This window comes from Mycena indigotica (genome assembly GCF_014461135.1).
Source record: "Mycena indigotica strain 171206Taipei chromosome Unknown Mind.scaff0009, whole genome shotgun sequence".
NCBI classification, from domain to species: domain Eukaryota; kingdom Fungi; phylum Basidiomycota; class Agaricomycetes; order Agaricales; family Mycenaceae; genus Mycena; species Mycena indigotica.
This window is the reverse complement of record NW_023503008.1, coordinates 2152718-2180125: the sequence shown is the minus strand read 5'-3', so window position 1 is coordinate 2180125 and position 27408 is coordinate 2152718. Positions and strand designations below refer to the sequence as shown.

At 49.7% G+C, this 27408-nt stretch overlaps 8 protein-coding genes across 8 annotated transcripts; 4 read left to right on the top strand and 4 right to left on the bottom strand.

The window, feature by feature from the left end:
* Positions 1-45: 45 nt before the first annotated feature.
* MIND_01054200 (DNA mismatch repair protein) lies at positions 46-5688 on the top strand (the record flags this gene model as incomplete). The annotated part of the gene is made up of 32 exons (XM_037367124.1): positions 46-66; positions 115-238; positions 290-444; positions 496-640; positions 792-1042; positions 1090-1192; positions 1246-1371; positions 1419-1744; positions 1792-1804; positions 1857-1921; positions 1972-1991; positions 2037-2162; positions 2207-2223; positions 2274-2394; positions 2440-2692; positions 2740-2773; positions 2822-3038; positions 3087-3344; positions 3399-3546; positions 3599-3755; positions 3806-3926; positions 3974-4016; positions 4065-4136; positions 4183-4565; positions 4613-4652; positions 4705-4748; positions 4794-4886; positions 4932-4981; positions 5032-5078; positions 5125-5268; positions 5319-5391; positions 5438-5688. The coding sequence occupies 32 exons, from the start codon at positions 46-48 to the stop codon at positions 5686-5688; spliced, it is 4041 nt and encodes a 1346-aa protein (XP_037216518.1).
* Positions 5689-5794: 106 nt separating this feature from the next.
* MIND_01054100 (uncharacterized protein) lies at positions 5795-8824 on the top strand (the record flags this gene model as incomplete). The annotated part of the gene is made up of 12 exons (XM_037367123.1): positions 5795-5925; positions 5980-6298; positions 6343-6398; positions 6450-6698; positions 6749-6889; positions 6937-7707; positions 7752-7888; positions 7942-8179; positions 8227-8362; positions 8410-8550; positions 8600-8749; positions 8801-8824. 12 exons carry the CDS (start codon positions 5795-5797, stop codon positions 8822-8824), a joined length of 2493 nt encoding a protein of 830 aa, XP_037216517.1.
* A 46-nt stretch (positions 8825-8870) lies between these two features.
* On the bottom strand, positions 8871-9394 carry MIND_01054000 (DUF1715-domain-containing protein; the record flags this gene model as incomplete). Its single annotated transcript, XM_037367122.1, has 3 exons — positions 8871-9087; positions 9136-9300; positions 9354-9394. The coding sequence occupies 3 exons, from the start codon at positions 9392-9394 to the stop codon at positions 8871-8873; spliced, it is 423 nt and encodes a 140-aa protein (XP_037216516.1).
* Positions 9395-9425: 31 nt separating this feature from the next.
* Positions 9426-11171, top strand: MIND_01053900 (WD40 repeat-like protein; the record flags this gene model as incomplete). The annotated part of the gene is made up of 7 exons (XM_037367121.1): positions 9426-9647; positions 9695-9808; positions 9860-9993; positions 10039-10186; positions 10230-10489; positions 10537-10849; positions 10902-11171. 7 exons carry the CDS (start codon positions 9426-9428, stop codon positions 11169-11171), a joined length of 1461 nt encoding a protein of 486 aa, XP_037216515.1.
* A 45-nt stretch (positions 11172-11216) lies between these two features.
* MIND_01053800 (Condensin complex subunit 1) lies at positions 11217-15678 on the bottom strand (the record flags this gene model as incomplete). The annotated part of the gene is made up of 15 exons (XM_037367120.1): positions 11217-11239; positions 11287-11359; positions 11405-11461; positions 11514-11726; positions 11774-11862; positions 11910-12330; positions 12377-12567; positions 12619-13044; positions 13100-13172; positions 13218-13354; positions 13403-13518; positions 13573-13760; positions 13810-14986; positions 15036-15525; positions 15573-15678. The coding sequence occupies 15 exons, from the start codon at positions 15676-15678 to the stop codon at positions 11217-11219; spliced, it is 3780 nt and encodes a 1259-aa protein (XP_037216514.1).
* A 3746-nt stretch (positions 15679-19424) lies between these two features.
* Positions 19425-21469, bottom strand: MIND_01053600 (uncharacterized protein; the record flags this gene model as incomplete). The annotated part of the gene is made up of 3 exons (XM_037367119.1): positions 19425-20830; positions 20878-21342; positions 21391-21469. 3 exons carry the CDS (start codon positions 21467-21469, stop codon positions 19425-19427), a joined length of 1950 nt encoding a protein of 649 aa, XP_037216513.1.
* A 1081-nt stretch (positions 21470-22550) lies between these two features.
* On the bottom strand, positions 22551-23411 carry MIND_01053400 (Anaphase-promoting complex subunit 10; the record flags this gene model as incomplete). The annotated part of the gene is made up of 5 exons (XM_037367118.1): positions 23348-23411; positions 23053-23300; positions 22821-22999; positions 22670-22771; positions 22551-22623 (listed from the first exon to the last, which is right to left on the bottom strand). The coding sequence occupies exons 1-5, from the start codon at positions 23394-23396 to the stop codon at positions 22551-22553; spliced, it is 651 nt and encodes a 216-aa protein (XP_037216512.1). The 5' UTR covers positions 23397-23411.
* A 34-nt stretch (positions 23412-23445) lies between these two features.
* MIND_01053300 (uncharacterized protein) lies at positions 23446-27347 on the top strand (the record flags this gene model as incomplete). The annotated part of the gene is made up of 17 exons (XM_037367117.1): positions 23446-23605; positions 23657-23777; positions 23827-24194; positions 24239-24462; positions 24509-24605; positions 24649-24853; positions 24908-25181; positions 25228-25339; positions 25387-25573; positions 25624-25705; positions 25756-25844; positions 25895-25982; positions 26031-26205; positions 26250-26407; positions 26458-26991; positions 27042-27162; positions 27214-27347. 17 exons carry the CDS (start codon positions 23446-23448, stop codon positions 27345-27347), a joined length of 3129 nt encoding a protein of 1042 aa, XP_037216511.1.
* Between the last annotated feature and the right edge of the window lie 61 nt (positions 27348-27408).

The following is a 27408-nucleotide window of genomic DNA, read 5'->3' as shown; positions in this document are numbered from 1 at the left end:
TTCACGAAGTGTCACGCGTGACATTGTCACCTCCTTCTTTCTTCCATGTCGCAAGCGATCGGAAATGTAGGTGGTTAATTTCTCACCCATGCATAGACTAAAGCCTTGTCGTAGACTGCACTGGCATATGCGAGAGTATGGCACCATGTCGATGCATCCGACCGCATCCTCGGAAAACTTGCTGAGCGAATAGCGCTCGTGCTCATGGGTAAACACAAGCCCATATATGACCCAGGAGGTACTTAGTTTTGTCATTTTGCTGGTGAATTTGTTGTCAACCCCCCCGTAGTTGATTGTGGTGACTATGTCATCGTAACAAATGCTCGAAAAGTCCTAGTAACTGGTCGCAAGAGCGAAACAATACTCTTCCGCAAACACTCTATGTATCCAGGAGGAATGAAAGAAACACCTTACCAAACAATGATGCAGAAGAATCCTGACGAGGTCTGTCCCGTTCATCGCTGTTAATGCCCTTTCCTCATATAAGCCTTTCAGATCATCCGTCGTGCTGTTTCTGGGATGCTGCCCAAAAACAAATTGCGGGAGCGTCGTTTAGACCGTTTGCGAGTCTTTCCTTCGTATCAAATGGGCAAAGTCGGGGGAAATATTTTGCGAAGCTGGGAAGATGGGACCCTTGACAGTAATTGGGATCCCAGTATACCAACGACAACGATGACCCTGCAAACGAAGCCGTAACATAGTTTGACTAATACATGATGTGGGCGTGACGCGTGATCTTTCGCGTTTTGCCTCTTGCTGGATGCCTCCCAAATCATCTCAGTTAGCGTCAGGAAATGGAGCTTCTGGCCCCAAGCAGAAAAGCTTGATGTCTTTCTTTGGAAAAGGTCAATCTCAGTCGACGCCGAAAACCAAGACTGTGCCACAAAAGCAAACACCCCAACCAACGACCCTGAATTCTTCTGAGGCGTCTTCCAGACAAGGAAGCAGCTCTAGAGACACGCCTCCGACCAGCGACGCGGTGGATATAATCGATATTGATATGTTGTCCGACCGGGAGAGTGAACCCAGTCGTGTTCTGACTGTAAGGTCTTCATCCCAACTACCGCTCAAGCCCCTCATTCGCTCAAGGGTAAACGGAAAATGATAGTGTTAGATGACTCGGATGAAGAGCCAATACCGTCGGAAGCGAGTTCGATGCCGCCAGAGTCGTCGCCTGCGAATGTCAAGAAAGGTGTGTTAGACTGTAGGCTTCTTTATCGACGCGACTTTTCATGCCTTATTCAGCTGCGAAGAAAGCGCGTCTCTCTGCGCTGCTGTCGGATGAGGAAGAAGAAGATGAGGCCAACAAAAGTGCCTCTAGTTCGTTCTCCCAGCGGCTCAGTCATTTCAAAAAGGTACCGCTCAAATCCGGTATGCACCATGGGCTATGAAATTTCTTCCCTAACGCTTTGGGTAAGGCCGTAAAGGCTCTACTGCCTCAGATGACTATGCAGACTATGTTCTCTCGGACTCGGATGTGGAAACCAAGTCAATCAAATCAATGAAATCCACAGCATCTTCCTCAGGCTCTCGTTCATCGGCTTTCTCAGACGTAGACGACGAAGACGAGGATAGGCCTAAAAAAGCCAAGACCTCAGCAAGGCCCAAAATCACACCCACAACGTCCAACCCAACCTCTAGTACGCGGAACTTCCTCACTGCCGCCGAGCAACGCCAAATAGAGAAGAAAAACGGGAAGAAGGACGAAGAACTTCCGTTCTCGTTTTTGCAGAACGTCAAGGATGTATGGTTCACTTTAGGGAAGAATATCAGCTTCTAAGCGTCCCACAGAAAGACGGCAATAGTCCCGGCGATCCCGGGTACGACCCCCCGCACACTCTACATTCCTCCGAAAGCTTGGAAGGATTTCACTCCTTTCGAGAAACAATTCTGGGAAATCAAGCAAAATCATTACGACACAGTAAGCTTTGAGCTAAAAATGATTACATTTCATTCATAAACTTGACACAGATATTGTTTTTCCAGAAAGGGTATATATTTCCCTCATTTCATTCTTCTTTCTGACCCATATATAGCAAATTTCTGGAGCTATATGAAGACGATGCACGCATTGGTCACCAGCAATTCGACCTCAAGCTTACGTCGAGAGTCAAAATGTCAATGGTCGGTGTGCCAGAAACGTCCTTCAACTTTTATGCTGCGTAAGGCGCCTTCTAACCGTGGTTCTTGGCTAAATCTTCCGTAGTAAATTTCTTGGTCAAGGCATGGATTTCGAATCGTCGTTGACTTGAACTGAAGCTGTTACTTGTTAGGATATAAAGTCGGACGAGTGGATCAGGCAGAAACGGCGCTTGGAGCTGAGATGCGCGTCAAGGCAGATAAATCGCAAGGCAAAGTGGCGGCTGACAAGAACAAGGAAAAAATTGTTCGACGGTATGTTGTAGCTCTGCTCTCCCGGGAGGACTAACGTTGGTTTAGTGAATTAAACAAAGTTTATACTAATGGCACGCTTATTGACCCTGACATGATATCTGACGATCAAGCTGGTCACTTTATTTCCCTATCCGAAACCTTCAACGAAGGAGATGATACGAAAAGCACCTTTGGCCTGGTTGCTCTGGACTGCGCTACGTCGCAATTCCACTTGAGTACCTTCCAGGACGACATCTGTTGTACCAAGCTTGAGACGTTCATGCGCCAACTTCGACCAAAGGAGCTGCTTTTTACCAAGGTTCGTCGTCCTCCTTTACTATAACGGAAAATCTCCATGTACAGTAGGGCAAGTTATCAGTGACCACCACCCGCACACTGAGTGCGTTTCTCTGTGGTTATTGTTATTATTGTGTTGAATGTTTTCTAGAGGCAACACTGCCTGCCTCTTGCCTGTGGACCTCGCTACGGGAGGTTGAAGGCTTTAACTACGAACAGACCCTCGTGGAACTCCGGAAACTCTACGGCTCTGAGGGCAATGAGGCCATGGACGATAGTGAAGAGTCACTTCCCTCAAGCGTCCCGGAGCCAATTCGAGATATGCTGCATTGTCGTAGTGCAATTGAGTCGCTTGGATCAATGATTTGGTTTGTCCCTCCAGCGTCGCATCGATCCACTGTTAACGACTTGAGCAGGTATTTGCGCCAGCTCAACATTGACAGTGACATCCTGAGCATGCGCAACTTCAATGTGTATGATCCAATGAAACGTGGTCAAGGACTTGTTCTCGATGGGCAGACACTTGCTCACATCGAGATACTGCTGAACAACGAGGGCACAGAAGAGGGCACCTTGTTGAAGCTGTTGAACCGTGCAGTCACGCCCTCCGGCAAGCGGCTGTTCCGAATTTGGTTGTGCATGCCGTTGAAGGAAATATCTGAAATTAACACTCGGTAAGGATTTACTGCTGCCAAAATTCATTCCGTCGGGAGGCTCACTTTCCGTAGTCTTGATGCCGTCGAGGATATCATGGACCACCCGGAATTCGAACAGGACTTTTTGGACTTGACAAAGGGTCTTCCTGACCTGGAGCGAATCGTCTCCCGTATTCATGCAAAAAACTGTACGATCAGAGACTTTTTGAAGGTGCTTGCGGTATGTCATTTTCTGGTTGTGGGTACGCCTTCCCTTTACTAAAGGCTACCAGGCTTTCAAGAAACTGAGCCATGGGTTGAGCCATCTGGCAGATGTTTCCGAGAGCTTCAAATCCAAAACAATTTTTGGTCTGCTGCGTGGTGCCCCGGATCTCGTCCAGAATATCACCAAGGTTCAACGGATGTATGAAAAGCCAGCGTCGGAAAAGGGTCAGTTCTAGCCATCAGCCATTGCCTATAATCGTTGACCATTTCCTTAGATGCTTCTGAGCTGGTGCCCCAAATCGGTCAAGACAAGGTTTACGACGAGATCATGGAGGAACTGGCGGATCTGGAAAAGGAACTCGATGATGAGCTTGAAAAATTCCGAAAGCAGCTCAAGTTGGTTGCTTTAGTGTCTCAAATCATATTGCTCACGTGGTATACAGGTGCAAAAGTCTGGTCTACTATCATAGCGCTATTGGAACCAAGGTTGGATGAATTATTTGTCATGCAGCTGATACTTATCTTCCGTTTTAGGATATCTACCTAATCGAGACCGACGCCAAACTCAAAGTTCCCAAAGACTGGACCAGGACACATCAGCTCAAGGTAAGAAAACTGGCACTCAACATCGTATTCTGAAACTCTTCGACAGAATAAATCTCGCTGGACTCCTGCATCAATCCAGCCAATCGTCAAGTCGCTCAAAGAGGCGCGCGAGAAGCGCAATGCAGCAATCAAATCATTTCGTCTGCGCCTCTTTGCAGAGTTCGACACGGACCGTTCAATCTGGTTACGCGCCGTTCGCGTTCTGGCCGAAGTTGACTGCCTTTTCTCTCTTGCCAAAGCTTCTCAAGCTATTGGAGAACCATCTTGCCGCCCAATTTTCGAAGAAGGGCATTCAGCCTGGGTTAATTTCAAGGAACTGCGACATCCCACCTTGTCAATGAACTCCAACATCGAATCATTCATCCCCAACGACATCAAGCTAGGTGGTGAAATGGGAAATGTTGCCCTGCTAACCGGCCCCAACATGGCGTGCGTGTTTGAATGACCGTCTCTCAGCAACTTAGCCTTCTCTCTAGGGGCAAGTCAACGGTTATGAGGATGACTGCGACTGGGGTTGTGAGTGTTTTGTGGGTGTCGTCTTTTCTTGGCAAACCTTATATCGTGCCAGATTATGGCGCAACTGGGGATGTTTGTTCCAGCTGTGGAAGCACGGTCAGCATCTATTCCGCCTTGTGCTTCTATTCTCATCCTTCCAAGCCTCTCTCCTGTGGATGCTATACTGACACGCATGGGTGCGTACGATAACATGTTCTCGAATGCAAGCACTTTCAAAGTCGAGCTCGATGAATGGTAAGCATGCACGACCATTCTCAGCTGCTGTAACGAGATTTTCAGCTGCAAAATCCTCCGCGATGCTTCACCCAAGTCTTTGGTCATTTTAGATGGCGAGCAAAAAAATGTGGCTTGATTCAATGTGACTAATTGCCACCTCCAGAGCTAGGCCGGGGGACATCGACCTACGACGGAATGGCGATTGCAGGCGTGAGTGTCTTTGTCCCTTTCCACGCAACTTATTGATGAGATGAAGGCTGTTCTTCATCAACTCGCAACCCATACGCTTTGTTTGTCGATATTTGCCACTCACTATGGCTCCCTGACCGACGACTTTACGTATCATCCGAACATTCGGAATGTTTTCATGAAAACCATCGTGGACGATGAAAAGCGAGAGGTACGATCATATCAGCCGCATCAGTCATCCAGCCTTCATCGAAATCCTAGATCGTCTTCCTCTATAAACTTGTCGAGGGAGTCGCGACTTCCTCGTTTGGAACTCACGTCGCCAACTTGGCTGGTCAGTATTGTTATGCTGAGACAAGTCCCTCACTAAACATCTGTAGGCGTCCCGTTATCCGTTGTCGAGCGTGCCTCTGTCGTGTCCAAGAACTTTGCCCAACAGTTTTCAGAAAAAATGAGTCGTCAAAAAAGCGACGTGGCTGGTCGACTTCCTCTGGCTGCCCGAGCAGACTTTGCATACCTTTACGGGTTGGCGTCAGGGAAGATTAAAATGCCCGCGGATACCGCTCGAGCACATCTAGTACTCCAGCAATTGAGAAAGACAGTAAAATCCTACGTAACCAACAACTGCTAGCTGAAGTGTACATACTACCAAATAATAATGCGATTCTCCGTGACATGACGCGCGTGATCGCGCTCAGGCTTATTTGAGCCCGCCGACAAATCTCTCGGTTGCTACCATGGAGGCCGCTCAGAGGAAGGAGCTCGATGCATTCTTCAATTTCTTTGCAACCTTCGAACTCGCCCGGCCTGTAGCCACCGTTGCTGATCTGAGTGACGGGGCTGCTCTTTTCGAGGTCTTGTCGGTAGTGTAAGTTTCCAAGTTCGTCAAGGTCAATCCAGTCTTGACCACAACTCTCATCAGAGATGCGGAATACTTTCGACAGTCAACTAGACCCTCCTCTCAGCCGTCTGACAACTGGGTCCTCCGTTTCAGCGCACTCAAACGGCTTTATCGACTTATGACCCAATACTTTGCGGATATACTCCAGAAGCCCACGAGTGGACTTGAAGTGCCAGACCTCCAGGCAGTGGCAAAGGACCACTCCGTTCTCCCTACGCTGGCAATGTGCCGGTTAACCATTGCCATCGGTGTGCAGTGCGAACAGAATAAGCAGTTCATCGACAAGATCCAAGGCTTGAGCGAAACAGACCAACACTACCTCATGAAGGCCATTGAGCAGGTGCGTCATCATACCACCGGCTACCAACTATAACATCTATCTAGGTCATGGCTCGAATCAAAGACTCGGAAGGAGATGTCGGGGACACAAACATGACTGAGTGTGTGCCCCTTGATAAACCCGGCTTTTCCGTGCTCTTACTTCATTTCAGGGACGACCATTATTATCAACTCCAGACCGAGAAGAGCCAGATCCTGTCCGAGAAGGAGACCCTCGAAAAGGTGTATCAAGCACTGCTGGAAGAACACCGCACCTTACAGACAAACCACGATGACCTAATTTCCGAGAAAGAGGATGCGGTCGTTAAATTACGGGAGGCGCGCAGAGAGGCCGATACGCGGAGGAGCGACAAGGGAGATGGTATGTTGCGGGGGGAGATTGACCGACTTCGAGCAGATCTGTATGTGCCCTTGCCAGACTCACGTTTGTTGACTGATCAAATCTTTATAGCCAGAAGAGCGAAGACAATCTTGCTATTGCTGAATCCGAAGTCGACAAGCAAAGTCGTGTGCTTGCTGATCTGACGAAAAGAAATGAAGAACTGCAAGATCAGGCAGATGAGGCGGTTCGACTTAAGGACAAGCTTGACGAGTAGGGGTCGAGCAAATAAAGTCTAGCTTTTCACTCACGATTCACAGATACCGACATGCCGCCGACAAACTGCAGAAAACAGAGAATGTGATGGAAAAGTACAAGAAAAAACTTCAAGAAAGCGCAGATCTACGTCAGAGCGTCAAATCCCTCGAAAAGCAGAACGCAGAACTTGTGGACGTGAATGCTTCGCTGGAGGAGGAATACCGCAAAGTCGCTGCATTCAAGCCCCTGATGGAGTCCTACAAGAATCAAATCGCAGAGTTGGAAAGCAAACACTCTGCGCGGGCTCAAGAGCTTGATGCGCTGCGATTCGAGCTGTCTGAGAGTAAGAATAAACTGAAGATTGCCACGGACGAGCGAACACGTGACGCGGAAACACTGGAGTTGTATCAAGAACGGGTCCGTGAACTGGAATTCGCATCACAGAGGCCGGTTGGCTCCAGGAAACCTGCAGAATCGGGCGCGTCGACTGAAGAGTTTACTGAGGCTGAGCTACTTGGGAATGAGTTGGGCAATGCTGATGCTGATGCGGATGATCCCGCTGTTCATGGACTTGGGGGAGAACTGGACGATGCCATTTCCAAAACGACGATGACTGATCTCAAACTACAAGTCAAGAAACTGCAGAGAGAACTCGAGGCTGTGCGCAAGAACGAGGCGGATGCTAGTCGCGTGCTTGTCCTCGAGAATCTCCTCGAAGATGCCAATAGGATGAAGGCCCGATACGAGAGCGACTATCTGACTGCCCATCGGGAGAAACTTGTGCTGCAGCGCGACTTGGAAGAGATTCGCAGTGGCAAGTCTATGGGTGACGGGTGAGTGACACTGGCCAAGCACACTGTTTCTCATTCCTCTCTAGTGCGGAGGCTGCAATCGCTCTACGACAACGCCTCAACGAGACCGTCGATGAACTTGACCTCTTGCGCAAACAGCATGCTGAACTCGAAGTGCGGTTCGAAACGATGGACCGGGAGCTCACTATTGCCAAGTCTGACTGTGAGTGGCGTTGTGCACAGGAAACAAAACGCTTGTCTAAACGCTGCAATCAGTGACTCTTGTCAACAAGGACCAGCTCGATATTCTCGCCCAATTGCGGGATTCCGTCAATGAGGACAAACTCGGGTTAGAGGCAGATTTGACCAAGCTGAGGCAGCAGAACAAGGAACTAGCAGACAAGAACCGGATGCAGCTCGAGCAGGTCAATGCGCTACTGTTGGAGAAGGTCACACTGCAAAGCGAGGGAATTGGGCATCGGGAGAAGATGTTGCAGAGAGAACGGGATTTCGGGTAAGCATCAGTGGTATCAGTGAGACTCTTCTGACGAGGCTGGATAGCGATTTGCGGGCGTCGTTGTCGGGCAAAGATTTGCCAGAAGACATCAAGGCGCGACTGCTGGCTTTACACGAGGAAAACATCAACCTCAAAGAGTCCAACAAGACACAACTGGCTCAGCTCCAAAAGGCCAGAACGGTGCGATCATTTATTGTCGTAGTTGCAAAGGCTGACTTGATACTCAGTTTATCAAATCGCAGGATAAGCTTTTCAAAGAGCAGCATGCTGCCCACGCTCTCTCGGTTCCCCCTGGAACGTTTGAAGAAGCGGAGGCGAGTTTCCGCACCCAGATCAAGATACTAGAGGAGGACCTTGCGCGACAAAAGGTCGGTCCAAGTTTTTGCCTTTTTTCCATTGGATCTCAAGAACTGGCAGCGATTGATGAGCGACTCCATAAAACGTTACCGAAGGGAGCAAGAGCTAATGCTCGGGGCCGTCCATGCCATGGGAATGCGAACTATGCGTGGTCATATCGGTGCGACTCAGCAACAACCTTCCAGCTGGCTCGGTACACAGAGAAAAACAGTGAGTGTCTATTGATGACCATATCCAAGAAGTGACTAAGTAGACTTTTAGACATCACATACCCTGACACGGTGACGAAGACTCTCCGGAAACCATCCATTAATACCCTTGTAATCAAAATTTAGAATGACATAGTTTGCGCGGCGTTTTCTAGCTTCCAGACTGAAGGAGCTTCGCGACTGGCTTTGACGCCGAGTGACGCACAGAGCGCGCGGTATCGTGAACTGATTTGTCGCGAAAGCTTGAGAATATCCAACTCAGAGTCAGTTGCCGAGGGATTCACTTGCGGAAACTGGGCAAGCAGTTCAAGCAGATGGCGGATATGGTGAGCGGTGCGACTAGGTTCAAGTTTTTTTTTAGTCATTCTCATATTAAAGTCAACATACTCGTCATTTCGTGGGTATATAGCTAGCCAAGTCCTCGCAAAGCCTTGGTAGAAAGCGAGCTCCTCCCACATTTCGTAGCCTTTTTCACGACCAAGCGCCCGTCCTTCGATCAAGCCATGGATCCGGCCATGAGCATGGCCATCTTTATAGCCAGCATCGTAGAAGCTAGAAGAACAAGCTGAGGTAAAAACCACGATCTTCGTCGTCGGTCGACCTACGTCGCCTCGACATTAACAAGTGCTTCCAAATCGAACTCCATTGTGTGACAGTCACTTTCTTTTTCTGCACTGATGATTCTGCATGAAGCGATCATCTGTACCTCGACACCCGCAACGGGCTCTGGGTCAATTGCGATTCATGATATTCAAACTGGCTCGACCCTAGCTTCTTTCAAGCAGACGACGGCTGGGCTACATTCGACTGTTGTCGTTCCTACGCAGCGCCAGCTCGGAGGCCTGATCCTTGCAGTTCAACAAGATAAAGCGCTCCTAAATGTTTATAACTTTCAAAAGGTTCATATGCTTTACTTGCTCCTTTGCTGTCCTTAGCTGCCCCCCAGGATCAAGTGGCTGCGAAATCGCTGCTTCCAGAGAAGCTATCGTGCCTGGCAATTGACTGCGCGGGACAATATATTGCAGGTGGGACTGCTCAAGGCCGCATCTACATCTGGGAGGTAAAAAAAAAAAATGTGGATTTCATTTGGTCACGTTTGACTGTACTTCAGCTCGCCTCCGGTCTTCTATTTAATGCTTGGGACGCCCACTACCGCAAGATTACGGTCCTCAAGTTTACCAACGACAATGCAGCGCTGTTATCTGGCAGCGAAGACTCTGGCTTGAGCGTATGGTCCGTGTCCCGGTTAGTATCTCCTTCGACTAACCGATGCTCGTTTACTCTCGACAGACTATTAGACGATGACACCCAGTCCGACCCACCTACACCGCATTGCGTGCTCTCAGACCATACATTGCCGGTTACCGACATTGTGTGTGGTATAGGCAGCTTTCCTCGTTGCAGAGCACTGTCTGCTTCCATTGACCATTCTGTCAAGGTAAATCGCGCCATTATTTCTCGATTACAATGACAACTCGCAGCTCTGGGATCTCTCGTCGGCCACGCTTTTGACGACCTTCCAGTTCCCGCAGCCAATCTCCGCGTTAGCGTGGGATACCGCTGAACGCGTTTTCTTTGCTGCGGCCCCAAACGGCTCGGTATTCCAAGTGAACATGTTCAAGGAGAGAAATCCCCCCCGTAGCTATACGGCTATTGGCGGGTTAGGGTCAGCTGATGCTCTGCATGTTGATGACGACGAGCAAGCCGCCCAAGCACGACGGCGCCGGTTCTTTTCGGTCGGGTGCGGCTCTGATTTGGTCGCTGCATGCGTGCTTATCGATTTTTCAGGGAGCCTGTTGTGGCGTTGGCCATCTCACTAGCTGGCACCTTGCTCTTAACAGGCACTTCTGCAGGCTCGATACACCTGTTCGACATCACCTCCAACCAGCTTCTACGCACGATTTCAACCCACAAAGGCACGTCAATAACCCACCTTTCGACGATGATCAGGCCCCCGGATCTCTTCGGCCACGTGAATCTAGCTCTCCAACCCACAACCTCCGAGACCGTCCCAACGAGAAGCGTCGGAGCACTCCAACGGATGCGAGACAGTAAATCGCGCGAGGCGCACGAGATTGCGAGCATTCTGTCGAGTTCTAGTGTCCGTTAGTTTGTTTCCTCAGTCGACGTGGTTGCTTATTCCCCCAAAACAGCATCTTGACACACTTGACATGACTCAAGACATACTTCGTGACCACGAGTTTTTTGTTCAGCACAGCTCATCCGCCTCGCAGGACCCCGCGTCGTTGCAAGCGCGGGTCAGCGAGCTGGAAACAGAAATTGACTCTCTTCGAGACCAACTGAGCAAAGCCAAGGGCTTGAATGATGCGATATGGGAGGGTGTCGTCCACAAGGTCGTTCTTGGTAAAGACAAGGACGACGAGGCACCCGCGGGGCGCAAAAAACGCGGACGAATATCATAAAAATAATACAACATTATTCTACATAGATCACCAAAAAGTACATTTTTATGCCGCTTTTCGCCGGGTTTCTGGTGAATGGCGTGAGATATTGGAGAAAAGAAAAAAATTGATTTACTTCGTTTCTTCTGCTGGACCCTTTTCTCGAGGTCTCGGTCTTGTTCGCCTTGTGTGCGGTGCTCTTCAAGAATCTGTGATGGTCAATTTTTGCGGAGCTGATGCTAAGATCGACCTGCCTGCTCAAACTCGGCCAACTCAGTATCAGGCTTGGTGGCTGATTTGTTCTGTCGAGCCTAGCCAATAACAGATCAGCGCCGCAACAAGATGAGATGTGCGTATGCTTACTTTGTTCAAAATTTCAGTGAAACGGTCATACACAGTCTCCTCGTGCAGCTTGTCGCGATAGAAAGGCAGGCCTTCGATGAGCTTCTTGACCGACCGCTCAGATTTGAAGGGCAGTAGGGACAAGCAAAAGGCGATATCGCGCCATTGCCGTGGATCTTCGGAGAGCTGGAATCGTTGGCAAAGCTTTTCGACGATGCTCTCCGCCTGTTTCTCCTACACAGGATAGTCAGAACAGCTGCTGGTTCCGCGAGACGACCTGCCTTTTCGATGAAGGAGAAGATGTACGTCAGGGTGCGTTTGAACATCTCTTCGTCGACAGCATGTTCACCAACCCCAAGATGGCTAATAACTAACCGGCTTTTTAGAGCACCAGGAAGACTAGCAAAGGAATCATACCGTCCGGAAGATTGTTGTAAATCGCGTTGTCCTTGGTGGACAGCTCCTTGAAGAACAGTTTGGCAAGGTCGGAAATGCGCGGTTCTGGATCCTCGATGCACTTGGCCATCTCTCCCAGCTGGCCCTTGACCTTGATCATACCGTTCAATATCAGGTGCGTGAGGACCATGAGCGTGTTCTTCTTGACGACCAGGTGTCTGTCCGACAGACCCTTGTAGAGCTCGTTACTGTTTTCGTCGATTATGCTGCTGAACGAAACGGCGACGTCCCCGAGAGCGATGACAATGTTGCTGCGGATGCTGGGGTTCTTGGATGTCTCCAGAATTTTGAACAAAACCAGGTGATTGTCGCTGCAAAATCGTGACGAGACACACATAAATTTGCTGAACGAAAGTGTCGCAGCGGCCTTCAGTGTTCGGTTCTGGCAAGGCATAAAAAGGGTAGCAAGATGTTGGACAAGCTTTTACCTTGTACTTGTGTGGACTTCCACAGATGTGCTGGAGAATGGGTCCATAGAGCGCGAGCAGTGAATCTGGACCATGGAGAAGTTCGTCCTCCCGAACGGCCGCAATCCGGTCGCCGATTTCGTCTTCAGCGTTCCCGGCAACCTGATCTAGCTCTTCCCTTTCTTTGGCTTTAGACTGAGCTTGTTTGTCCGCTGAAGGTCACGTAAAACGGTGTCACAGCGAAATGAAAGCAAATAACTAACCCCCATCTTTCTCGTCCTTCTGGCGTTTCCATTCACGTTCGACAAGCTCTAGATAGACGATATGCTTGAGAGCAACGTGGCCAACGACAAATAATAGTTGACTGAGGGCAAAGACGTCGCCCAGATCGCCACCCCCGTTTACTGCTGATTCGGGAGACACATCGGCGGGGTCCTGTTCCATAGCCTCCACGTCCCTCTCTTGAGATGGGGTGTCTTGCTTCGTCGCAAACGCTCTGCGAGTCAGCCTCTTGATCAGCTCATTACACAGAACATCCGGGTGATCTCCAAGCGCATATATCGTATTGATCGTCTGCTCTGCTAATCCGAACCACTCTTTCGAGCGAGTGGGATGTTCAAAGGCCTCTTGGAGATGGCGAAAAATGGGGTTGTTCATTTCCAGTCGGATCGTCTTGTCCAGCAACGAGCCTGATGTCCGATATGAGGCAAAGCACTACTTAGGGTTGGTTGAAGATGAGCTTGCCTTTGACCTTTTTCGCGCTGCCGTTCAATCGTTGCAATGCAACGCATGTGTATCTCGCCAGTTTGAGATCTTCCTGAAACGAAATGAGAATGTTTTTGCATCGAGATGCGATACCAACTCTGCCCAAACGCCCCAGGCCAACTTGCAGCATGACATTCACGTGATCCGCGACAACGCTTCGTCGGGCCAGTGCGAGCATTCCGAGAATCATAATGGCGCCTTGACGTTGTTCAGGCGGAATGTTTTGCCGAGCACCTGGGATCCATTGAACGGGGAAAAAAGGACGACAAACAAGGGTCTCACTATAAACTTGCCATAGTTTTGCGATGACATCTGCATGAATCTGGTCGTCTTCCATCATTATACGCATCATTTCTTCTAGACTTGTCAGCTCTGCCAGAGTTGCGTTTTCTGTGAGCCTGCGGCGTTATGTGAGCAATGGTGCCAAGAGGGCCGGTCGAGGAGAACTTTACTCTATCATATTTTTTGTGATGCGTTGTACTTGAGCTTTTGGATCCAAATCAGGCACTGGATCGAAATACAAGAATCGATAGGCTTCGAGGAGTCTTTGGCGAATGCCCTTGAGATCCTGTCCGTCTTCGGAAGTCGAGCTTGTGTTGTCTTTGTTCCAAATGAGATGCATCATTTTCTTGATCCCCGCCTGTGTGTGCCATTGATAAGTCGAATCTGATGATGCCGAGTTTACGAACCTCAGCCCAGTGGAACTTGTACTCGTGGGCAATTCTGAAAAACTCCATGGCTTCCAGTACTTCTGGCTTGTTTTTGCTACCCAAAAGTTTATCCATCGTCTCGAATGTCCCATCGATTTGGCGAATGAAGTTGAGGGCTTCGGCGAAGTATTGTTTGCGGAGCCGTCGTTCCAGCAATATGGCTGTATCGTGATGGTCCATCGCGACCTGCTGATCCGTCATTTCGGCGGCGACCTGAGATTTGCGTGGCTTGAGTTTGGCCGGTTTCTTTTGGCCCTCGTCAACCATCATCTCATCGTCGTCTTCTCCCTCCACATCGGTATCTCCCTCAGACTGTTGCTGCACGGCCTGGCGATCGTCCATCTGTGCTTCTCGAGCAGCGACGTCCTCCTTCAACTCCTTGTAGCCTTTCTGCCATTCATCGATGTTCAAATGACCCCCAAAAGCAGTCCCATACGGATGAGTCGTCAGCAGTTTGATGAGTAAGGTCACTGCAGCCTTTCTGACGCTAGCCCCTTTGTCTTCTAGTGCTGCTACAGCAACCCGAGTCATCGCAAGCCGTTGTTTGGGATATTTCCCTTGCTTTATATCACAGAGATGAGTTAAGACAGTAAGCACTTTAGCACGGACATAGGAGTTGACATCGAGTGCTCGCTCCAGTAGTAGGTCATACAAACCATTGATTTGTTTTTTCTGCGAGCCCTCCGACTCATCGTCGGGCTCCGTCGCAGCCAAATCATAAATCAGAGCACCAAGCACCTCGACGACAGCAATCCGCATGGGATAAGCCTCCGAGTCGAGTTGTCCAAGTAAAAGGGCCATTTGCTTGAGCATTAACCGCGGAGCAAGTTCCGAAAACTTGATAAGGAATTTCGAAAAGGTACGCGGGCCTTTGTTATCTTGTCCGCTGAAATTCATGCCAGAGATTTCGCGCAGAATTTCGTCGCCTAGCTGCGAATGGTCGTATTCCTTCGCAAGAACGACCAGGCACTCGGCGATAGGCTCTGAGGAGTGCTCGTGAAATTGGAGGCCTTGGATGAGGGAAATTTGAGCAGCAAGTGCATGGCTATGATGTTTGACGGCAAGACAAATGACTTTGAATGCGCAGAGTTTGATTTCCTGGGACTTCATGCATTGCTCGTTGTCCATCACGTGGTACGCAGGACGCGTTATGCAACTAGGAGAATTATATAATTCATATGCAAAAAACAATGATATTAGCTCACGAGATGAATGCATCCTTTTCTGCTGTTGTGGTCCATAGTCGTTGTGAGGGCAAACGCAGGAGGACTTTACTGATAAGGTTGAGCATAACCGGAGTCTGATCGACCCAGGTCCACTCTGTCGCTTTCTTTGTGGTGGTGCGTGACTTCGTTGTAGGCTTTCCTCCCCGAGGTTTACGAGCTTTGGGAGCGGGAGTGCCTGGCAAGTCGGGATCTGGTTGCTTGACCTTCTCCGCGGCGGAGACGAACCACGATAGCAGGAAGGCGTACATTTCAAAAGGTGTTTTGTGGGCCATGTATACGTTGGTTGGTTCCTGGTCGTCTCGAAGGGTGGCATCAAGCTCTGCTTGTAGTCCAGAGACAAGCGAATCTAAGAGTTTGCTCATGACAAGACCGGGAACAAGGTCGGAGTGTCTGAGCAAGCTGCGATACGTGTCGAACACTTCAGGTTGTGCGATTGCCTCGCTCGCATCTGCCACAGCTTCGACCGCAGCTAGCCATGGAGGTGAGCAACGGTTGGAGTGGCTAGAGACAACAGACCTTCCAGAAGTTGTCCAGGGTCTTCAGTTGAAAGATCATGCTCATTTTCGATGTTGTACGTGTCTAAATCCAAGATTGCTTGGAGTTCGTCGCGTAACTCGAACATCTGCGCGTATTCAACACTAGGAAAGGAGACAGACGCGGTTGGCAGGTCACACACGCGGCGCACGTGCACGTGCTGTGCTAACATAAGCAGCCAGAAGATTGATTTGTTATCACATTTAGGTAAGTAGAGTATGGAAAACAATGCTATGCGGATGGCCTTGAGCCAAGTATGTAATAGTAGTAGTACGAGTGGCCTTGAGCCAGGAAGTGACATCCTCCTATGCGATACAGATGAACCAGAGATTGAGACACAAACTTATATAATATATATGGGGGGGGGGGCTAGTTCTTTCGACGAGGGAGCTTCTTCATCGCTCTCTGTTGGGTGGGTGCAGCACCAATAGTGAAAAGTGATCCGCCACCACCACCCGCGCCAAAGCTAGGCCCACCACCAAATCCTCCTGGGGTGGATGGTTGAGGGAGAGTTGAAACACTACCTGCTGGGGAAGCTGGTTGGCTCGTGGCACCAAAAGTAAAAGCGGTCGAAGAAGACGACGCAATACTTGTGCCACCGCCAAATGAGAATTGTTGACCAAAGGTCGACGGACTACTTGGCGCAGAACCAAATGCATTTGGCACTGGACCTTGTGATGATGTGGTTGACGTTGGCGCACCAAAGGTGAAAGGGCTGGAAGATGAGGGGGCAGGAGCGAAGGAGAATGATCCTGCAGTTGATGGTCGAGGCGGATCTGTAGATGTGTTGTTTTGGCCAAATGAAAATGAATTCGATGAGCTGCTCGACGGCCGGCCAAAATCGGTATTACCGAAAGGTTTGCTTTCCGTAGTTACTGATCCAAAAGGATTGGAAGTCGAGCCACTGAATGAAAATGGCGCTCCTGGGGTAGCAGACGCAGTAGCACCAAATATTGATGTAGAGTTGGACGCAGAGTGTCCAAACGAGAATGGCGAGCTACTTAGTGAGGGCCGCGTTTCGATGGGTTTGGTCTCCATACTGACTGGATCCCTTGTTGGGCTTTCGTCCATCTTAAATTCAGGTGCTTCATTCCGAGGCGGTGTGACTGGTCTTTCTGTCGCACCAAAGGAAAACATCGCAGCGGGGGATGGCTTTGGATCGGGGGCGGCACCAAAAGAAAATGCTGGGGTTGACGTGGTAGCAGAAGGTGTCCCGAAACTGAATGAGACAGGTTTGGGAGGGTCGCTCGCTGGCGTTGCGGCGCCAAATGACAAGGTCGGTGGGGGAACTAGTGTCGATTTAGGGGCACCTAAGGTAGGTTGCGCGAAGTCGCCGAACTTGGGAACGGTGGTCGGTATCGACGATTGCCCAAAGCTGAATGGCTTGGGGGCATCGGCAAGCTTGGTGTTATCGGAAAACGAGAAAGCATTGGACTTAGACGAATCTGCACTGGGGAGCGCAGTAAAGCTTGACGATGGTTTGGGTTCTTCGCCTTTTGTGGTTTCTGCTGGCGCGGGACTAGAAAAGGAGAATGCTGGTATCGCTGGGCTATTGTTGACAGTGTCCGAAGCCATGGGTTGAACAGGGGTAGCCGAAAATGACATGAACCCACTGTCGTTCTTGACCGCACCATCTTCCGCTTTGGAGGGAACAAGACCATGATCATCAGCCTTTCCTTGATTGCCGTCCACCCAAAATGGGTTCTCTATGTCCCGGATAGGCATTGAGGCAGGCGGATGCTCCACGGGCTTAGATGGGATAAAAACGTTGGTTGACGGTGGTATGATGAACGACGGCGTTGTGACAGTAGAGAGAAGAGGTGTATTAGCTTCAGAAAGCAGTTTGCTAGAGCCAAAGAAGTTGGGAACACTTCCTTCATTGACCGTCGACTGCGGTTTCATAGGGAGAGAATCAAACGATGGAGCGGCAGATGTGGCCAAGGAGGGAACTGAGAGGTCGGCAGTATTGACATCAGGAGGGACGACTGACGCGACCGCAGAGGGCTTCACGAAGGAGAACGGCAAAGCAGGTATGGGAGGTTCTTTTGCATCAGTTTCTTCAATAATCGGAGGTTTTGTATCCTGAGAGTCAAGGTTAGACATTGTAAGCAGCTGCATGCTATGGAGACGGACTGGTTCCTTCGCAAAACTGAAGCCTGCAGGCACATCGAATGTGGGAATCCTCTTGGCAGCCTCCTCAAGTTCTTGCCTTTCCTTTTGACGCTCCAACTCATCCGCATCATCATTGACATCCTCAGTCTCTTCATAGGCGGCTGAGAATTTTTTGCTTGGGCGAGAAGGTCGGGTGAAATGATTACGTGACGTTTTCGTGCGACCAACACGTAACGAGGAAGTGGACGTTGATTGCTGTGGTTCATCTGGGATAGTCCAAGGAGATTTTGGAGGAGTCAACGCTGGCTCTATCACTGGTTGCACCGGCGACTCTTCTTCCACCTCCTTCATCCGACGTGCAAGTAACTTCTTCATGCCACCTTCACCGGCATATGGCTTGGTGTCGTTGACCTGCTTCGTTTGTCGTTCCTTGGGTACCTCAGGGTCAAGGAAACCCAACTCTGTCTTCCGGCCTAGCCGGCTGACACGTCTGTCATCTCGCATGAGCAATAGCTGAGATGCACGTCGTGGTCTAAACAGGTCAGAGGCATCGCCTGAATGTGATACAGCGTTAACACCGATTCGACTGCGTGTGGGCAGAAGAGGTGTCCGATATACATCAAGTTCATGAAGAGCGCGCTCAGTTCTCGCTGGATGACGAGCTAGTGGCAAGTAGGATCAGTCCGACTCCCTCAAGGAAATGATGTCTTACCAGCAATCGGGTCATGCTCCTGCGATCCTATGCCAAACAGGAGGGAGCTGCTTTGGTGCATTGGGGAACGATTCTTCGAAAGAGTGAGATTAAGAGGAACTCTAATAACTAGACATACGCGTCTTTGGGATTCAACTAAGGAGCCAAGGGTAGACGTCGTTGACGACTGATTCAAAAGAACATGACTTGATTCGATCGGCGGTCGAACAAACATAGGTTTTTGAGCCAAAGCAGCAAGTGGCGGAGGCTCTGATAACTCTCGGAGAATGGCTGGTTGAGGGGTAAGGGAAGTACCAAGACGACGAGGCAGAGAAATATCGCGTGGTAGAGCAGAGAAAGAGCGATCTATAGAGGTATCGCGTTCGAAAGGTGTCATATTCAAGGAAGGTTCGCGAGATAGGTTGTGTGGCGGGTCGATAGACATTGTCCGAAACAGGCCACGGGTGATGGATGTTGAACGGGGTAATGAATTAGTGAAGACCATTTCTGGAGGGTCAAGATAGGATGTCGGAGGACTTGTGTAGGGTGGCGCGACATATTGAGGCTCAGGATGAAACTGGATCTGGTCGTTCACCCGCATTCGTTTTGGAGGTGGTGGGCCCTCGCTATCATTCATCGTCATCGACGAAAGACCCGTGGCATTCCTTCTACGCTTTCCCTTTAGGTCTGGAGGACTATCAAAGTCGTCTTGGGCTGCAAACCAATTCAGCGGCGCAGTGACCATATTTTTTATAGTGCCAAGTAACGACGAATTTGAACGGGCTAGTGGTCGGCGGTGGGGTGCAGAACCTTGAGCAGGCCTCCGGCGAGAGTGATTATGGACGGTAGAAGCGGCCATGGGCGTCATCTCGCCGCCTGACTTGCGAGTGGGTGAGCGCAAGAGTCAGGATTTGAAGCCGAGGAACCTGATTTGTGACCTGATGTGACACCGAGTCCACTTGAGGTCTTCAAGTTGAAACAATTGCAACACTACTGTACAATAGCCACAAAATAAGATATGTGTACAATGATTAATATATTTCCAAGAGTTCTGCGGCAAACTGCTCCAAAGCCACGATACGGAAACGACCTAACGTCTCTCCCTCCTCGATTCGAGGTTTGGCCCATTCACCGAACTCCCGCATCCAAGCCCGACTTAAGCCTTCCTCCCAAGCGTACAGCTCTACCACCCAGCCCTTCTTGAGGGCCGTCCGGACGGGCCCCAAGAAGCCGTCTTCGTTGAACTGCCCAACATTGCCGTCTCCCGTGGCAAGGACGATCGTGGAACCACTTGGTGGGGGTCCATCAATAGCAGCCAAAGCCTGATGTAGCTTGAGCTGCAACAATTCGTCAACACCTTGTTCACGATAACGAATCTTTGTCGGCGTTCCTGTTGAAGGAGATGGAAGAGATGTCGTCGTTGGAAGGGACGCCGAGCTTTCACCAAGACCAAGACTCCGGATGAAAGCTTGAGGAAACCCATGAGTGTATTCGCTTTCAGTGGAATTACTTCCTGATGTTCTGCGGACATGTCCCTTGCGCCGTTTCCCTTCATCTACCGCGTTTGACGCCATCAGATTCGTTGATCCGATCACTCCTGTTCCTGCACTTAGGCTCCTGCCGTGGTGGCCAGGCCTCGGATTCACTAGACCACTTCTGTCGGCACCATCCCCGAGATCAGGTACTCGAGCATAAATTCTAACTTCATAGCCAAGGCTCTCCGCAACAGCCATGGACTGGTACAACGGGCTCGAGGTTACAAGGACCCGTCGAGAGATAGGCCGTCCACGTTCAAGGATGAGAGCTAATGCAGAGTGAGAAAGATGTCGCAAACGTTGACCCGATTTGAGAGGAAAGGTAAAGGCAGCATTCGGAGCAGGTGTGGCGACAAGAGTCTGACCCGCATTTGACGGCGTCGAGTTGAGTACCCGGGGATTCCTCTTGAGGTGGGAGAGCAGGCCGATAAGAATGTTGGAATGGTCAATGAAGACATGGATAAGCGCGTCATTCTCTCCCGGCGGTAGGCCACGAGGGTCAACGTCATCTTGCCCAAAGTCATCGGAAATGATACTGTTAAGCAGTGGTTCATCAGCAGGGAAAAGTTTTCCTAGCTTCTTGGCCAGACTACGCAGTCTAATGACACGGGCATGGCGCGGATGAGTCTCGTCTAATAATGCTATTGGTCGTAATTGCGGGGTACTCTTGCTATGAATAAGGACGCGAGTAGGACTGCCAGATGTGGTAGCGAGTGCCTGTTGTCTCCGTTTGTCCTTGCGTGAGCGCGCGGGGGTGGAAGGAACGGATTTATGGGTGGTCGTTGTAGTTGTCGTGGTGTAATCGAATGAAGACGAAGAGTCGACGTCCTCAGTTATTTCCATTTGGGAATTATCGTCGGGTTTGGCACTGCGGCGTTTCCTACGGCGCTTGCGACGTGGTTCTAAATTACATCAACGTCTGAAAGAGAATAAACAGAGAAGTACTTACCAACAACATGCTTCCAGGTTGCCTCGTTTACGGCTGTGCCCGCCTCGCGCTGTGCAGTCCATCGCGCACGTTCTGCAGCCAAAAAACTAAGTGCGCCATCTAATAGTCCCAATGAAGGTTGAGTGTCTAATTCAACATCAGACAGCTCGTAGTCGACAGGGTCAACCAGGTCGAGTTCAAGTGTGTGAGTGTCGCCTTCAGTATTTGACCCTGAGCCGGGGCTGGAGGAATGTGTATCGATGTCAATCGTAGAGACACTGTTGAGATATGAAGCTATTGGTCGACGGGACCAGACCGTGGAGCCATCTGGAGTAGGAACCAGAGACACCTCAGATGACTCGAGCTCCATAGAGGAGGAGGTAGCAGAGCTGGAAAGCTGCGGCCGGTGTGCACGTGGAAGTGGTTGCTGGTTCCATGCTCGAACTTGACGAAACACAGCTGTGAATTCACCAAGATCAGGTAGTTCTGAGTTACTACGTTCAACAATGCAAGACTCGTAAGGAAGAAGCGCACCGTCAGAAGTGGGGTCGCTTTGGATGGAGTTGGTCGTGAAAGGACTGGTAGGGCTCGTAGAAGCCGAACTGGATTGCATTAACAAATAAAAAATTTAGATGGCACAGAAGTTTAAGCAACGCGGTCGTATGCGCAAAGAGACCATAGTGTGACGAGTTGTGTGACGAGTCGTATCATGGATGCGTCTCGCAGCTCTAGTCCTCTTCCGCCTGCCTATGAGGTAGCTCAAATTCCAACAGAGACAGAAATATATGCCCTATCTCCGGAAGGCTTTAACACCATACTCGTACTTCCGCCTTCTTCTTCGCCTGACTCGCGGTACGGCCACGCTTTATTCGTCCATAATTGGTGTTCAAGTATCTTGATACTCAAGGCCCAAATACCACATCTCCGTTGCGCTCAATGTCTGTGGTGTCTATCGCTTCGGAGCTGATTCTCTTTGATTCTAATGGGTCAGGTTTTGAATCCATTCTCATTCATAACGACAGTGCGGAAGGGCGCTGGGGAATCAGCTCTTGTGATTGGAGAATTCGAGTAAGTACTTACTACTTATGGTCTTTTTTCTTTTTGCCTACTTCTACTCCTGACAGGATGGGCATCTCTACACTCCCTGGTTGGCTCATTCATTGGTTCGTGTATTGGCACTAAAAGCTATCTAGGTACCGTTTCTATGCAGGGGGTTACCAAGTTTCTCCAACAAGTTTGGGGGGAACATGAATGGAATGTCCATGTTTGGAGGTTTGCAGCAGATTCTGGCCGTCATATTCGGTGGGTTCAGGTTTCGTCAGATCCTGGACTCTACAATGTGCTTGATTTCATCCCCAGCCCGATAACCAACTCATGACCATAGGGTGTACTTGCGAAAAACCATCATGTCAAGATTGCTCAATACCAAGGCGCAACTCTGAAACGTCGACCCAAGTCCACGTCTCTTACGGTGTATCGTTTGTGTTGTCTCAATAGTTCTGACCTGGCGCTTAGTTTTCGATAGCGGAGGGTCAAGTAATTTTTTGCGTCTAAACCCCAACCCCCTGGTTCATCACAATACTAGGCTTACTTCGACGACATCATCCTTTCGATCCTGATCCTCGAAAGGAAGCGGTTCCGTCCTCCTGCGCCGAAGGTGGGCGGTTTGAACGAGAATGCTTGGTGGAGTTAAGTCATCTGATTGTTTCGAACATTTTGTATTGAGGGTTATGGAATGGAAATGGGTCATCATCGACACCTTGCTCACTAAAAAGCGTGTCAGTAGATGAGTGCCGAGTGAACAATGACGCACTCCACTGGTCCGAGAACGCGTAAACCCCGGACATGAGTATCCTTTCCCCCCATATGGTTGGCCACGACAATAACTTGAAGGACGTAGGCAAAGACTGGTTTCCTATGCAACACAGTAAGCCCGAAATGTGAAGGAATTGGCGAGCACCAACAAGCCATCGCCTTCTTCGGCAGACTCTGACGATACATCGAAGGTTATCCAGCCGTCCGGTCGGTCGAAAGTCACCATTCTGACATCCTGTAGGTCGCTCGGCCCCGTTCCTGCACGAATAGCAAGAGCTGATGGCGTATACGAGTCGTCTTGAGGATGGCTGAGATAGATGCACAATTTCTACCCAGAATAGTAAGGCATAGACAGTGATGGTGGACCTCTCCGCACAATACCTGAATGGCAACTTTCGAAGGAAACTCGATCGTCACAAAGTGAGGCTGGGGGCCATCAGAACTGCGAAGCAGAGATTTGAGCTTTGGAAGCGCGCCGAACGTGTTGAACACATACTGCCAGAAGGTATCTGGATCCCCATCGCACAGGCATTCCGCACCAAAGCCAAACTTGAATGAAGACACGGACCATTTGCCACGCGACGAAATATCAGGCCAAGGAAGTTGTGGTGGCGTTTTGTGAGCTGATCCTACAAAGTGCATTGGATACCGATGACCAGAACAAGTTCACCGAGACCTGAATGAAGGACGTCTGCTGGCCGGTTGTCTACGGTCGGAGCTGCCATAGATAGGGAATGAACAAGATTTGATCATGGTGTGACCGCGTTATCAAGAATGCTTGCTTTTGACGAATATGCCCGTTATGGGCGGCAAATGATTCTCGAAGGCATTGGCCTTGAAGGTCAATTAAAGCTACAGGCTGCATCGGTCGTTGTCGTTGGTGCAGGTGGTCTAGGTTGTCCTGCTCTCCAATACCTAGCTGCTGCGGGGGTCGGTTGGTCGCATTGATTTTGAACATTAACCATCCCATTCAAAACCTCGCAAGGCAGAATCGGGATCATTGACCATGACGTGGTGGAGCTCTCCAACCTTCAACGGCAAATTCTTCATGATGAATCCAAACTTGGGCTGGCAAAGGCAGAGTCAGCATCACGAGCCTTGAGACAGTAATATTTTGCAGCTCATCCGCCGAGTTCAAGAACTTAGAGCGTCTAGAATCAACTCTCAAACCAAGTTGGATGTGGTTTGCCAAGCTCTGACTCCAGACAATGCTCTAGAATTGCTCACTCCTTATGATGTGATTCTTGATTGCACTGACAATGCCCCAACAAGATATCTTCTTTCGGACTCTGCGGTCACGCTAGGAAAACCGCTCGTTAGTGGAGCAGCACAAAAATATGAAGGTCAACTCTGCATCTATAATCTCGGCGACAATGGGCCCTGCTACCGTTGTTTATTTCCTTCTCCACCATCACCGAGTCTCGTGAACTCTTGTGAGGAAACTGGCATTCTGGGGGCCGTCACTGGCTTGATTGGAAATCTGCAAGCTCTCGAAACAATCAAGCTTGTTGTCGGCTTGCATGGTTAGTCTTTATCCCACTTCTCACCGCTAAGCTCAAGGGAGCAGACAAAACTGTCCACCTGCTTTTATTCTCTGCATTAGCAACACCGCCGTTCAGAACTATCAAACTCCGCAGCCGAAAGCCAACATGTCCAGCTTGTGGGACCGAAGCACAGAAAATGGGTGAAATTAGATCCATTGACTATGTCCAATTCTGCGGAGGTCCTCGCCCTGACTGGGAAAGTCTCGGACTTTCTCGTGGGGAACCAAACCAACGAATATCTGCCCTTGCACGTTCATCTGGGCTTCCTTTTTCGTTGGCTGATCGTGTGTCAGGAGCTGCGCAAAACTTGGGACGAACATCCGAACCTAACCATTCTCGATGTCCGCCCGTCTATCGAATTTGGTATATGCGCCCTCCCAGGATCCATCAGTGCGTTCCCCAATTACGGGTAGTGTTTGGTATTCATTGGTAGATGTCCCTTTACGAGATCTAGTAGCAAACCCTCGCATGCATGTTTCCGCACTGGCAGACCGTGACATCTATGTCATCTGTAGACTAGGCAATGACTCTCAGATTGCCGCACAGAGCGTTAGAGAAATCACCCAGAGCATCGTAGTGAAAGACGTTGTCGGTGGACTGCGAGCATGGACGCGTTTTGTAGACCCCACTTTCCCAGAGTACTAGCAACAAAAATAAGTATATGATATCATACCCGTGATCACCAAGATTAGATCAGCGGAATCAATGTGGTTTTGCCGTCTGCAACCACAAAAGACTTTGCGGTTCACTCCATTGCTCGTCCCTCGAACACGATTCTTACAGGAACCTGGCCGCAGAGCTCTTCAGCACCTGTCATCTCCAAAGAAAGAAATTCCAAGTCGACTGGAGCAACGGCAAACCGACTGGAAGATTGTGAAAAGCCTCGTGAAGCATGTGTGGCCAAAGAATGACTGGCAGACAAAGGGCACCGTCGTCTTCGGGTTCGGACTCCTCTTCTCTTCCAAGGTGCGTGTCGGCGCTGTGACTGGTAAAATAGCTTAGGCTTGTTTAGATTCTAAACGTCCAAGTGCCATACATCTTCAAGAATGTTATCGACTCGTTAAACTTGGACGTTACTGCCACCTCAACTGTGTGGACCGTCGTTGGAAGTCTTGTTCTTGGATGTGCGCTTCATTACTTGCATCAACTCTGAATCATCTTGGTTCGCTAGACGGAGCTGCGAGGATTGGATCAACCGTATTTTCCGAGCTGCTCAACGCCGTCTTTGCCAACATTGGTCAAAGCGCAATCAGAAAAGTCGCGAGAGAAACATTCGAACATTTGTTGAGCCTCGACCTACGTTTCCACCTTTCACGACAAACTGGCGGATTGACGAGGGCTATTGACCGAGGAACCAAGTATGGCGTCATTATTTCCGTTGAGCACACTATAGACTGACGATATGAAGAGGGATCACGTTTCTCTTGCAAGCAATTCTATTCCGTATTGTCCCGACCGCCCTAGAAATATCTCTTGTCTGTGGCATTCTGGTGGGTTTCCTAGTTGTCTTTTATTCCTCAATATCCGACTTTCTCAGTAGACATATAAATTCGGTTGGGATTTTGCTGCACTTACGGTCACTACTCTTGCCGCCTATACCTGGTTTACTATTCGGACTACGTCGTGGAGGTACACTCGACGGTTCGGTGGAAGCTGCTGCCCTGATCGCTCATTCTTAGGACTCGTTTCCGTCGGGAGGCTAATCAAGCAGATAACAAAGCTGCTTCCTCAGCCGTCGATTCGTTGATGAACTTTGAGGCTGTCAAGGTCATCCAGTGTTTTCCTACCGTAGTCACTAACTCACACTGGATGCAGCACTTTAACAATGAGTCATATGAGATTGCGCAGTATGACAAGCACTTGAGGGAGTATGAACAGTCCTCGATCAAGATAACCACCTCGTTGGCTTTCCTCAACTCTGGACAGGCGGTTATCTTCTCAAGTGCACTTACGGGTGCCATGTTGATGGCTGCACAAGGGGTTGCCAACGGTATGCTTTGAGAATGTTTTATTCCTCACCAAACCTCAATCTAGGAACAATGAGCGTTGGCGAGCTGGTCATGATAAATCAGCTCATATTTCAGCTGTCTCTACCTTTGAACTTTCTGGGCACAATTTATCGTGAAATGCGGCAAAATCTTCTTGACATGGAAGTTCTGTTCAGGATTCGTGACGAGAATTCGCCATTGATTGTGCGTTCTTCCTCCTCATAGCCTCTCAAATTTAGGCTAAGCTTGTATAGGACAGGCCAGGAGCTCGTGCCCTTGATTTGACTCGAGGCTCCATTCGATTCGACCATGTCAATTTTTCGTATCACCCCGACCGGCCCATTTTCCGAAACCTATCTTTCACTATTCCCGGGGGTCAGAAGGTTGCCATCGTTGGCCCGTCCGGTTGCGGCAAATCCACCATTCTTCGTCTGCTGTTTCGTTTCTATGAACCCGAGTCAGGCAAGATCTCTATTGACGATCAAGACATACGCAAAGTTCAGATCGAGAGCCTACGTCGCTCGATTGGTGTAGTTCCACAGGAGACACCACTTTTTCACTCGGATGTCATGCACAATGTGCGATATGGTCGTTTGGACGCGACTGATGAACAGGTCATTGAGGCAGCACGCAAAGCAAATGTCCATGATACAATTTTGCGCTTACCTCAAGGTTATAGTACCAAAGTTGGTGAACGGGGCTTGATGATCAGTGGGGGAGAAAAGCAGCGATTAGCCGTTGCCAGAGTGCTTCTCAAGGATCCCCCAATTCTCTTCTTCGATGAAGCGGTCAGCTTTCTAGTCTCTTCTCGTTCAGATTTTCGTTTAATTGCTACCAGACGTCCGCTCTTGACGCTCACACTGAGTCCGAATTGATGCGAAACATCAACAATATTCTCCGGGACCAGGGTAGGACCAGTATATTCATTGCTCACCGATTGCGGACTGTGGTTGAAGCAGGTTAGTGGCGCACTCGGACGTTCTGACATCGTGACTTGCCATATCCCATAGACTTGATAATTGTTCTGAAGGAGGGGCAAGTGGCTGAGCAGGGTACGCACGAGCAGCTCCTGCGCAAAGGGGGGCTATATCAGTCGATGTGGGTAGAACAAGCTCTTGCTGAAGTTGATGACAACTTGAATTAATAAGTACAATAATAGTATAATATCCAATATTCTATTACATATTATTATCCCACGTACGTCG